The sequence below is a fragment of the Vulpes vulpes genome, chromosome 6 (genome assembly GCF_048418805.1).
Source record: "Vulpes vulpes isolate BD-2025 chromosome 6, VulVul3, whole genome shotgun sequence".
Taxonomy (NCBI): domain Eukaryota; kingdom Metazoa; phylum Chordata; class Mammalia; order Carnivora; family Canidae; genus Vulpes; species Vulpes vulpes.
Genome location: NC_132785.1, coordinates 108,260,117 through 108,272,401, shown reverse-complemented (window position 1 = coordinate 108,272,401; position 12,285 = coordinate 108,260,117). Strand labels below are relative to the sequence as shown.

The following is a 12,285-nucleotide window of genomic DNA, read 5'->3' as shown; positions in this document are numbered from 1 at the left end:
ATGCTGGCTGAGTTGCTGGAAGTTGCAAGCACTCCCCAGTGCCCCAGAGCACAGTAAGGAAGTTCTGGAGAAAAAAAAAAAAAAAGGAAGTTCTGGAGAGAACCCAACACATATCTTTAGGAATCGAGGATGGGCATAAGTGAAGAGACTTGTGTGGACTTCCAGTCTGGGGAATTTTGACTGTGGATCCTGGCCAGAGTGGCTTCTATGGCAGAGCAAGGAGCTGCCAAGTCACCACTGGTTTGCCAGCATGGACGAGTAAGTCCCACAAGAGGCAGGTAATACAGGGGTCTGCAAGAAGCTGGCCAGAGAGTGCTTTGTGACAGCAGTGCAGGGTGCAGGTCCTACAGAGAGACTCCCAAAAGCCCATGAATGTGCCCATGAAAGAACAAGCACTTGGCACCTACCAGCCAAGGGCACCTGTCACATAGGATTTTGCCATGTTTCCCCTAATGCCTCTCCCCCAGTCCTGACACAGGGGAACCACAGTAGAAAAGGGAGGTTAGAAAAACAGACCATGTGAGAGGCGCCTAGGTGGCTCAGTCAGTTGAGTTCACCTCTTCATTTTGGCTTAGGTCATGATCTTAGGATCCTGAGATCAAGCCCTGTGTCAGGCTCTGCACTCAGCTACTGGTCTGCTAGAGATACCCTCCTTCTCCTTCTGCTCCTCCCCCTGCACACATTCTCTCTCAAATAAACAAGTAGATGAAGAAGAAGAAGAAGAAGAAGAAGAAAGGAAGGAAGGAAATGAAGGAAGGAAGGAAAAAGGAAAGGAAAGAAAAGAAAAAAGAAAAGAAAAGAGACCATGTTCTACCCTCTCCACTACAGGATCTTGGGCCAGGGGATAGGCCTATGGGGGAGGGGGACGAGTGTTAAATTGGTTGCAAGATTAATTAAACTGGATGAAGTTTTGATTTGGACAGGACTAGACTTTTTAGTGCCTAAAAATTGCTCTTAATTACAGAAATGAGACTATTCTCGTGGCCAGTGGGGATGGGCAAGCCAAGGACTCTGCTCAAGAGGTCATCAAAGGTGGAGAAGGGAAATTCACCGTAATATGGCTGAGGGCAGTGAGGAATGAAAAATGTAGCTCTTTCCTGATAGTCCCCTTTCAATTCAGTCCATTCAATAAGTCAGATGCACAGGTAAGCAATTTAAAAATATGCTTTCAACTAGGCACTGGGGCAACAAAGGTAAAGCAGGGTGTTGTGCTATAAGTGGGAGGACTGCTCTGGATTGGAGGCTCAGGGATGGCCACTCCAGGAGGTGAATGATATTTGAGTTGAGAGGTGAAGTGATGAAGAGCTCATTCTGGAAAACATCTTGGAGATAAGTGTTGCAGGGAGAGGGAAGTGGGCATTAACTTGGCTTGTTCAAGGAGCAGCGAGGAGGCTGCAGGTGGTGAGTGCCAGAGCAAGAGGGGAGATAGATCAGAGAGGGGGCCCAGTCACGCTAGGGCTTTGTTGGTCAGGGTCGGGTATTAACTATGCCCACCCTTTGGTGGTGTGGGAAGTTATCCACTGGTGCCCTCCTGCCTGCTGTCACTCTTCCTTTCTAGGAAACAGTAGGCTGCAGAAATGCACTGGGGACAGCAGGGTTGCCAGGCCTTCAGGCTTTAGGGCAAGGGGCCATGGTGTGAATGATGAGCTCATTGTTGGAGGTACTCGGATGGGTGGCAATCAGCACTCTCGCACCCCTGCCCCTCTCGCTGCCAGTACTGGGTGTGAGCACACACAGCAGGTCAGTCAGAGACTCCCGGAGTCCCTCCCACCCCTCCCACCCCTTGGAGAAATTCCCCGAGGGAGTCCAGAGAATGGGCTTCCGAGGGAGCTGGGAGCAGGAGGCCCGGATCTCATCCCCTTTGGGGACACACGCTGTTTCCTGCTGTGGCCTAATTCAAGATCCTCCATGGCTATACCTCTGCTAGAAAGATGCTATCTCTTCCAGGATCCGCCATCACCGCCTCAGGCCCAGCCTGGACCCCTGACGCAACAGGAAAAGGATTAAGATCTAGGAGCGAGGGCGGCGGGCAGCGGCTGCGAGGTGGCCGAGGACGCAGGCGGCTCCACTAGAGGGCGCGAGCCCCCAGGCGACCTTGCAGCGCTCCTGCGCCCAGCCCCGGCCGGAGGGAGCCGGGCTCCCCGCGCCTCCCGGCTCTGCCCCGCGCTAGCCGACCCCGGCGCGGGCGCCCCCAGTGGCCGGGGCGGGAAGCGGAGGGGCCGGGCGCGGGCGCCTCGAGGCCCGGCTGGGTCAGGCGGATCTCAGCGCCTCTCCTGGCCTCCTTCAGACCTTCGAGGCGCAGCCTGGGTCATCCGACCGCGAGTCCGTTCCAGAGGGCAGGGGCAGGAGATAGATGCGGGACGGGTCCGCAGTTCGAGCTTGAGCAGGACGAGAGAAAGGGGACCGGGGGCCCCTGTCCCGGCAGGCGCCGTCTCCCCTGCCAGCCGTCGGGGCGGCCGGGCGCTGCCCCCAGCTCCTCAGGGGTTAACCCCCCTCGCCGCCCGCTCGCTTCCCGGTGCCAAAGTGGGTGTTGCTGGAATTCCTCTCTCCCTCTCCCGTAATGAGGGGGCTGAGCTGTCCCTCCGAGGAGGGGGCACGGTGTAGATAAAAGAGACGAAAAACAGGGGGAGGTTTCCAAAAATAAAAGCGTCCGTCTGCCCTTCGGAAGGCTGCAGAGACGGGGAGAAGGCGCGAAGGTGCTGCGGCGGTGCGCGCCCGCTGGAGAGGAGCGGACCCAGCTCGGGGCGCGCGGCCCTCGCCCCGGGAAGGCTGGCTCGGAGCCCCTAGACCCCGGGGAGCCCGCCGCCGCCGGGGGAGCGCAGCGCAGCCGCCGCAAGCCCCCGGGGCAGGTCCCCCCGCTCGCCGCTCCCCAGTGGCCCCCGGCGCCATGGGGCCCCCGACCACCCACCGCTGCCCCGGGCGCGCCCCGCGGAACCCCTGTGGGGGCCTCCTGGCCCTCACCCTGGCTCTCTTCGTGGGCATGGGCCATGCTCAGAGGGACCCGGTGGGAAGATACGAGCTGGCTGGCAGGGACGCGAATCGGCTGCGCCGCCCCGGGGGCAGTCACCCCGCAGCGCCTGCAGCCAAGGTGTACAGTCTGTTCCGAGAGCAGGACGCGCCAGCGCCGGGCTTGCCGCCCACGGAGCGGGCCCAGCCGGGCTGGGGGAGCCCCCGGAGGCCCGCCGACGCGCTGGCCCGGAGGCCGCCCCGCGCGCAGCAGCCGCGGCGAGCCCAGCCACCTGCGCAGACCTGGAGAAGCAGCCCCGTGGGCCAGCAGCAGTCCGCAGCCCGCGCGCGGGTCGCCCCGGCTCTCCCGCGCCTCGGAACCCTCCAGCGGCCCGGGGCTGCGCCCCCAACCCCGCCGCGAGGGCGGCTGACGGGGTGAGCACTGCAGAGGGAAGCTTGGGGTCGGGGGAGCGAGGGCGGGTTTCCATGTGCTCACTAGTGGAGCGATGCGCAGGCGAGAGGAGAGGGCCCCCGGCTCGTGCCCTTGGTCCCCCCCCCCCAGGCCCCCCGGCCTCAGGACCGCAAGGGAAAGCCCCGGGGTCCCCAGGCTCAGGCTCGGAGATCTGACCGATTTCCGAAGAGTTGAGGGCAGAGAGAAACACTGTCGTCACCCTTTCGTGCCGGCTCGCTGAGACCTGACGTTAGATCCTTTCCCAAGGCGCCCGTGCGTTCCCGGGCCTCCGCCAACCGCTAACGGTGCGGGCAGACCCGCAGCGCGGCGGGCGTCCGAGGGGAGCCCCGAGGGGGCAGCGGGGTGGGCGTCCCAGGCGCCTGAGGCCCCAGAGCGGTTGAGCGGGCCCAGAGCGCAGGTAGGCGGAGGACGTCGGGGCTCCCGAGCGCCAAGGCAGATGCATCTCGGGGAACGGGGCTGGCGGCGAAGCTCCGGCTTGGCTACAAGTGTCTGAGCTGGGACGCAGGTCGGCCTGGGCCCGCGCGTGGCGGGACGTGGGAGGGGGCGTGCGCTCCAGGGCGCTTCGGGCGGGAAGCCTGCCTGCGCTGGGGTACAGTGGGTACGTGGGGCACAGTGGGTACGCTGCACAGTGGGTACGTGGGAGAGGGGGTCTGTGCGTGCCCCTGTGCAGCAAGGTGTCCGCGAGACTCGCTCAACCTGCAGGGCTGTCTCCCCCAACCCTGCGATTTGCTTTTTCCCCCCCTCATCCCGGCATCCCTGCCGCCCGCTGGGGGCGCCCTCGCAGCGTCGGGAGGCTCCCAGGCAACCCCATCCCCAGGGGCACTTTTCCTTGCCCGAGTTTGCCAGGTGTCTCCAGAATGGCGGGCACGGGACCCCGGGCAGTGCGGGGCTGGAGGAGGGCAGGATCGGAGAGGCTGGGAAGGGCTCTGGCAGCCCCTTATGGCCTGGGCCCAATTCCCCAGTTGAGTTGAGTCCCAGTGGGCAGCAAGGATACTTGCGCCCGCAGATCTACACTGGAGGACCGCACGCCTCGCGGCCTTCCACTCCAGGTTTTCCTCGGCTGTTGAACTCTCTGTTTCAGCAGGATTGCCTCCCTTCATTCAGATCTCTGCTCAGACAGGTCGGCTCTGACTACTCCTGCCCCACCCTCTCTCCCTTCACGTGCTTTACCTGTTTCTGCATTTTGGGTCTGGTCTCCCTGCCCACACTAATGTCAGTTCTAGGAAATCAGAGGCTTTGTTTTATGACTATGTTACTGGTGCCTAGAACAGTGCCTGCCTACAGTAGATGATCCTTAAGTATCTGTTGAGTGAGCAAATGAACTCCCTGCTGCCCCAGGAAGGCCCAGCTTAAAGCAGGCAGAGAGTAGACCCATGCACTGCCAAGTCCCTTACACACAGGATCAGTCAACAAGTGTTAATGGAGCACCAGCCACGTGTCAGCTTTTTTCCTTTCCTGACGTGTGCAAGTGAGTACATGCTTCTTAAGAGTAAGTGTGCAGAGCCTGAGACAGGGGATGAGGGCTCGAAAACAAAGGCATTGTTCCTGCTGAGAATGCAACTCACTTAAAATAGAGTTGGAGAGATGAACAGATACGTGCCAGTGAATGTGCTTACTAGTAACGGAAGCTTCACATTAAGCATAACGGAATGGGACAATTATGGCTGAGGAGCTCAGAGGAGCCCGAGTCCCTGGGGCTTGGTGGGCAGTATGCGGAGAAGCAGAGGGGAGGTGGCAGGAGTGGGGCCCAGAGGTGTAGCACTGCCCAAGAATGAGAGCTTTTCACTGTTGGCACTGGCCTGGGGGCAGGATGACACCCTGCTGCAGGGAAGCCATAGGAGTGAGGCTGGAGGCATAGGTTGGGCCAGATCATGGAGGAGCTTATATCATTGGCATTTAGATGGAAGTTGGGGGAAGGTAAAATAGTGGAGGTTGAGAGTGGAAGTTGTGAAATGAGGCGGGGATATACAAAGCAGATTGTCACCAAAATAAAGCTGGTATATGTGCACAGGTGTGTAAGGATATGGGCAGGGGGTTACCCATAGGCACCTGTCATACACAGGTGCACACATGGAATCACATGCTGGGGTTGGCTCCTCCCCCAGATTCTTTTCTGCAGCTTTGATGAAGGGTGGGTTTCTCTGGCCGTGCACCCAACCACTCCAAGTCAGCTGAGTAGCAATCTTGTCCATCTGCTTCCTCTCCGCAGGCCCATTCTGGCTAATGGCTTCTGGCCAGGCTGACCTCTCTGGCAATTGCCTAGTGGGTTCCTCAGGGCCAAAGACCAAGTGCCACCTGCTGGTGAAGCTTGGAACTGCATTACTACTACGGGGGATTCTTCATTCATTCAACAAATATTTGAAAAGCCTCCTGTATGCCAGGCACTTGTGCTGGACCTTGGAGATACCGCAGAGGCCAACACAGCCCGTGTCCTCACACAACTTGCATGTAGTGGGGATTTATTTGCACACAAGATATATTAAGCATGTGCCAGGCACAGTGCTAGTGTGTGGGAACATCGTAACCACACCAGACACAGATCCTGCGCTAATGGAATTTATGGTCAATAGGGGACTTTTTAAGCCATGGTTTCACAATATTCAGTGTTTCTTGAAATAGCCTCACAGGCTAATACTTTCATAAAATTTTCCTTGATCTTTTCCCTCTTGTTCTATTATTTTTCTTTAAATTTAGACACTGTTAAAATAGCATGATTTTGTATTTTATCTATCAAAGTATTTTATATTATAAGGGTTTGTACAAACATACAAAAAGGTATTGGAAATAATATAACTAACGACCATCCAGATTTTTCAGACCTTAATATTTGGGCATATTTTGCTTTTGATATTTTTAGTTGAAAACTCCCCTAAAAATTTGTCTCTCTCTCCCCAGAATTAACCACTACCCTGGATTTACTCATGATTCCAATGTATGTTTTTGCACTGTTACTACAGATGCATGCCTCCATAAAATACACAATATTGTTTTGCATATTTTAAACTCAGATAAGTGATACCATACTGTATCAGCTTCCAACAGTTTGCTTTCTCCCCTCCTCCTTAGATTTTTGAGTTTAGCTATGTTAATATAATCAGCCCATGTTTATTCATTTTAACTGTGGTATATTATGCCATTGTCTGAATATACCACAATTTGTCCACTTTCCTGTTTTTGAACATTTAGATGACTTACTTTTTTTTTTTTTTTTGCTATTGCAAACAGTACTTGGCTCATTTTTCCACAAATAAATTCATTTTTCAAGGACACTTTGTATCACTATCATAGTTGAAAATAGTACCACTTGTCATAAAAAGAAGGTAATTGTCAGAAAATTGAAATGAAAAGAAAATGTTCTCAAATTCTATTCAGACACCACTATCTTAGGAAGCTCAACCCTCTGGTGTGTCATTCCTATTGAAAAGAGAGACTAGCAAGTGTTGGGGGAAGGACCTGGCATGGAGACCCAACCTCAATTTTTTTTTTTTAACTGATCTAATCAGGCTAGAAAGGTAACTGAAAAGGGGATAACTTTCTCACCACATGAATCGCATTGTTGAATGCTATGGTTGTGGAAACCTAAAACTTCCTTTCCTAACCTGGGTGTGGCTCATCCATTATTTGGGAAACAGTGGATTAAGTGAAACAAAGAAGTATTAAATGTATATCACGTGTCAGGCATCGTGTTAGACCCAAAGAAGAATAAAAAAGAATTCTCAATATAGTCAAGATGGGGCCACATAAGACCAATGACCTGAGACAATCAGTACTAAATGATTGCAGTGGATGGGGAATGGGGAAGGCTGAGCATATATCAGGGGAGGTTTACACCAAGGAGGTAACATCTGATCTGGGAGTCTTGGAGTATGCAAAGGATTTCAATTGGCAAAGAGAGGAAAGGCAGAGAGCAGTTTAAGCAAAGCATCAAAATGGGACCCTATGTGGTGCCATTGCAAGACTACAAAGTTTGTAGCGTTGGAGGATCATAGCCTTGGTTGTGGAAGGTCATGGAGACAGGGGACAGGTGATGGGGACAGTTAGACTGCACGGGCAGGTGGGAGCCTGGCCAGCTTCATAGAGGCCAACAGAGAGTTGTGGAAGATTTTTAATGAAGGGCCAGTATGATCACATTGGTCTTAGGTTGACCAGCAGCTGTTCCAGGCTGTTAGCCAGATGTGCCGAGGTTTGGACCACGATGCTGGATCCTGAGCTGATGTTTGCTGAGAGATGTCACCTGGAAGGTTGGGCTCCTCTGATCTCATGGTGGTACCTTCCAAGAAGTCAGAACCATTGAGTCATATATGTCTCAGCTAGTCAGACTTAGCTGCTCTCTCTAGTTAGCCAGAGACTGCTGATGGTCATCTCCCACTTCCCTGGGCCTCTGCCCAAGATTCTAATAGGGGCCTAGAACAAACTCTCAGAGTTCTCTCCACCTTGGGTACCTGAATCTCTTGAGTGCCCCCTCCAGCCCCAGCCTGGCTGCTCCTTCCTGGCAGCCTTTGACTCTGACCAGGCCTCACTATGTTCCCGAGGGCCCTGAGACTCTACCACCATAGGGCAGTGGGGCAGGGCTCACTGCTGCTTCCTATAGTTAGCTGTCCTGAGGGCATCTGGGGTGACAGCTGGCTCAGGAGGCCTCCTGGGGCTGGGATCCATGCCATGACCTCCCAGCCAAGAGGCCCCTCAGTCTGTTCTATCTGGGCACAAACAGACCCTAGTTCTTAGAAAACTCTCAGGGCATGCATGCAGTCTGATTCCTTTTGAAGACCTCGTAGGCCTCTAACAGGACTTGTCAGTACCCCCAAGGGCTCGTATGCCCACCCCTTCTACTGGCGTGTACCCTCAGAAAGCCTGGGTATGAGGATCAGCCCCTTCCTCAGAAGCCAGTGACTTGGGTCCTGATGAGAGCTAGGAAGCTGCAGAAGGCAGCCGTCCAGAGAAGCTTCGAGGTGGCCAGGATGGCACAGCTTTTGGCTGGGAGGACATTCTGGGAGCTCCCTGGGAGGCAGCTCCCTGCAACTTTGGGCCATGGAACTAAAAATGAGCTTCGGCTTTTCCAAGCTGCAGGAATTTATTTTGAATGTTTTTTCAGGCTCCAGAAACCACACAAGCTTTGGGGTCCACTCAAATGTCAAATGAACTAGTAAACAAGACCAGATGCTCACTCTGCTATCCACAGAGGTTACAGGAAGGGCCCCCTTCTCTGTCCTGCACCTTGCTCCTCCGGCTCATACTTTGCTGCCCCACTTGCCCTGTTTCAGTGAGTGCTCAAGTAGACAGTCTCTGATGGTAATAATGGGATCCACAAAAAGCCAGGGTCAGGCCCAGGCCCTGGCCCTCAGAAGGCCCTTCTCCAGACTTCTAGAGAAGTTACCCGGGGCCAGAGATTTGGAGTTTTAGATGGTGAGTCGAGACTGGTGAAAGCTGCTGGTGCTACAGGGGCCTCACCACATACCTGAGAGTGAAGTCTGGGCGAGTTGGGTGAGTGCCTCAGCAGTTACTACAGACCAGCATCTCCCGTGGGGGCCCTCAGTGCGGGCACCAAGGAGTAGCTGGGGAAGGACTAGCCCCCATAAAGTAAGTTCCATTCCCCTGCCCAAACAGAAGGAATGTGTGCACTATGCAGAGGCAGCTTAACTCAAGTCCCCAGTTTCATCTTCTTACCAGCTCATCACCTCAAGCCTCTCTCTCTTTTTTAAAATTTAGAATTATTTAGGATTTTTATTTTTTTTATTTTTTTAAATTTTTTTATTTATTTATGATAGTCACAGAGAGAGAGAGGCAGAGACACAGGCAGAAGGAGAAGCAGGCTCCATGCACCGGAAGCCCGACGTGGGATTCGATCCCGGGTCTCCAGGATCGCGCCCTGAGCCAAAGGCAGGCGCCAAACCGCTGTGCCACCCAGGGATCCCTATTTAGGATTTTTAAAACTTAAATTCAATTAGCTAACATATAGTACCTTATTAGTTTCAGTTGTAGAGATCAGTAATTCATCAGTTGCATGTCATACCTGGGGCTCATCCCATCACATGCCCTCCTTAATTACTCCATTCCCCCCGCCCAGCAACCCCCAGTTTGTTTCCCAGAGTTAAGAGTCTCTCATGGTTTTTCTCTCTCTCTGATGACTTCCCCTTCAGTTTTCCCTCCCTTCCCTATGATCCTCTGCGCTGTTTCTTATATTCCACATATGAGTAAAACCATGTGATCATTGTCTTTCTCTGATTGGCTTACTTTGCTCAGCATAATACCCTCTGGTTCCATCCACATCAGTGTAAATGGTAAGTATTCATCCTTTCTGACGGCTGAGGATTATTCCATGGTGTGTATTTATATCTCACATCTTCTTTATCCATTCATCTGTCAACGGACATCTTGGCTCTTTGCATAGTTTGGTTAAGCCCCTCTTAAATAGAAATTCTCACCCCAGGTCTCTCTGTCTCCACCTGAACCACACACCAGCCTGCCCAAGGGCCAAGGCTCCTCCAGTGTGCATTTGCTGGCAGGTGATGCATATCTTAAGGCTGTTTTATGTGTGTTTTCTAGCTTCCCTTAGAGAGCCAGCTTTTGTTGGGCCAAGGACCATGGTGCTTATTTTTTGGTGAGAGGCAGTGTAGGGTTGGACCATGACTTAGAGGTGGGCAAACTCAGGTTTGAATCTGGCTTTGGCACTTGCTCATTGCTGAGCCTCGGCAAGTCACTGAAACTCTCTGAACTTAACGTTTTTCTCATTTGTATGATCACTGTCATTAATTGTCCCAGGGAGGGCCTTCTTTGTGTTAGGTATTTTCTCTCTCATTCAATCATGAGAATAACCCAATTAGGAATTATTACCTCATCATACTGATGCAGAGAGTGAAGTTTCCCAAGATCACTCAGAGAATGACAGGATTCAAGGTTAGATCTACGGGATCATAATGTGCTTGCCACTGGGCCACATGGACTCCCTAGAGAAGGAAGACGGTCTGGCCAGTCTGGCAGGGTTCCCCTGGACCCTGCCTGTAGAGGGTGGGACCCTCAAAGGAGCTCTGGAAATTGTACCACTCTGAGTACCCTTGTGTTGACCCCATTTTGCTGACCCCACAGGAGGAATGTCTGCGGGGGACAGTGCTGCCCAGGATGGACAACAGCAAACAGCACCAACCACTGTATCAAACGTGAGTGCCTCTGCCCACCCACCCTTCTCCCCCTCTCTCCTTTGAGGTTGGCCAGGCCCAGGGACTCAGGGACCTGGAGCAGAGGTGTCTTCCCCAGTCTGCCTCTCCAGAATGGAGGTAACAGGTAGTGGATAGGAGAGGGTTTCAAAAAGGCCTCCAGCTGAAAACAACTCTCAAATAAAAGTCCCCACTCATGTTTTCAAAGCTTTCTGCATTCCCCTCCTGCTGCCCAACCATGTCGGTGCCCCACTTCCCTAGTCCATAGGGTCCCTTGGGTGCCCACATACACCTGTAGTCTGCAGAACATGCCTGGCTCCAGAACCTCTGCATTGCACATTGCTAGGGACACCATTCACATTGTGTGCTGTGGGATTGCACCTCTGCCTTGGCCGCTGGCCCCGCTGGTCCTGGCCTCTGTCAGGCATCCTGCCAGGATGAGGCTATCAGATGAGGCTCTGATCCCATGTCTGGAGCAGTCTTCCTTTAGACCACTCTGAAGCTGGCAGCCTGGCCCAGGCGAGAGAAAAGAGAGAGTAATCATCTTAGTTATGTGGAAACCAAGGAGCAGGAGACAGGAAGAGCCAGGGCCTCCATGCCCAAGCCTCCTCTCATGGGGCAGATGCAGTGACAACAACAGCCAATGCCTATGCAGCACTCATTTTATGCAAAGTCCACTTTACATGGCCTATGGGGCAGGGAGTACCACTATCCATTTGGCAAAGAAGGAAACTGAGGCACAGGTAGGTCACATGGCCTGAAAATGGTAGGATTTGAACCCAGGTCATCTGACTCCAGGATCCCTCTTCTTTTTTTTAAAAAAAGATTTTATTTATTTATTCATGAGAGACACAGAGAGAGAGGCAGAGACACAGGCAGAGAGAGAAGCAGGCTCCATGCAGGGAGCCCAGTGCTGGACTCGATCCCAGGACCCCAGGATCATGCCCTGGGCCAAAGGCAGGTGCCAGACCGCTGAGCCACTCAGGTGTCCCCAGGGTCCCTCTTCTTAATCACTATACCCTGCTGTCAGATCTCTTACCTTATCTTTCCGGGGCTCACTTTCTACACCTGTGACCTAGGAATGGCTACTCCTACCATTACCACTACTACCATTACTGCTACTACTAGTAGTTGACAGCTGAGCATTTGCTCTGTGCCCACCACTGTGCTAAGCTCTTCATGTACATCACCAAGCCTCTCAGTAATCCTACAGAGTGGGTATTTAGTAATCATTCCCACTTACAGACAAGGAAGCTGCGTCTTGGGTTGATTAGGAAACATGGCCAAGCTAACAGTACTCTAAGCCCTAGAGCTGGGGCTGGATCAGGCATTTTGATTTCTGAATCCCATACTCTTCCCTGTGAGGGTTTGTTCGCTCCCAACCCTGGGTGAGCCGGGGCCTTCTAGAATTTGGAATCCTCACAGGTGAAAAGAGATAACTGGCTCTTTCTCCTTCTCACTCCAGGGCTCCCCTCCTGAGCCCTCGTTAGCTCCCTAGACCTTTATGGCTGGCCCAGGAGCCCTGCCTGACCGCCCCTGCTGCTACCTTCTGCCGGGCTATGAAGACTCCTGCCTGGCTGTGAAGACTGGTCTCACCAGAACCCCTTCCTGCCCAACGACAAGCCCCAGGCCCTAGCCAGTGTGAGGGTTTCACAGCTAATGGTCTGGATATATGACGAAACCTGTGGTGCTCCCAGCCCTGATGGATGCCCTCAG

The 12,285-nt window shown here is 53.5% G+C and overlaps 1 protein-coding gene across 2 annotated transcripts in view; it reads left to right on the top strand.

The window, feature by feature from the left end:
• The first annotated feature begins 2,664 nt into the window (after positions 1 to 2,664).
• The window catches only part of LTBP2 (latent transforming growth factor beta binding protein 2), a 99,808-nt gene continuing 90,187 nt past the window's right edge, over positions 2,665 to 12,285 (top strand). For both annotated transcript variants that reach the window (XM_072762038.1, XM_026008596.2), the window contains exons 1-2: positions 2,665 to 3,381; positions 10,502 to 10,572. In XM_072762038.1, coding sequence (XP_072618139.1) covers positions 2,888 to 3,381; positions 10,502 to 10,572 — 565 coding nt within the window. In that variant the 5' untranslated portion in view covers positions 2,665 to 2,887. The remainder of the gene's footprint in view (positions 3,382 to 10,501; positions 10,573 to 12,285) is intronic.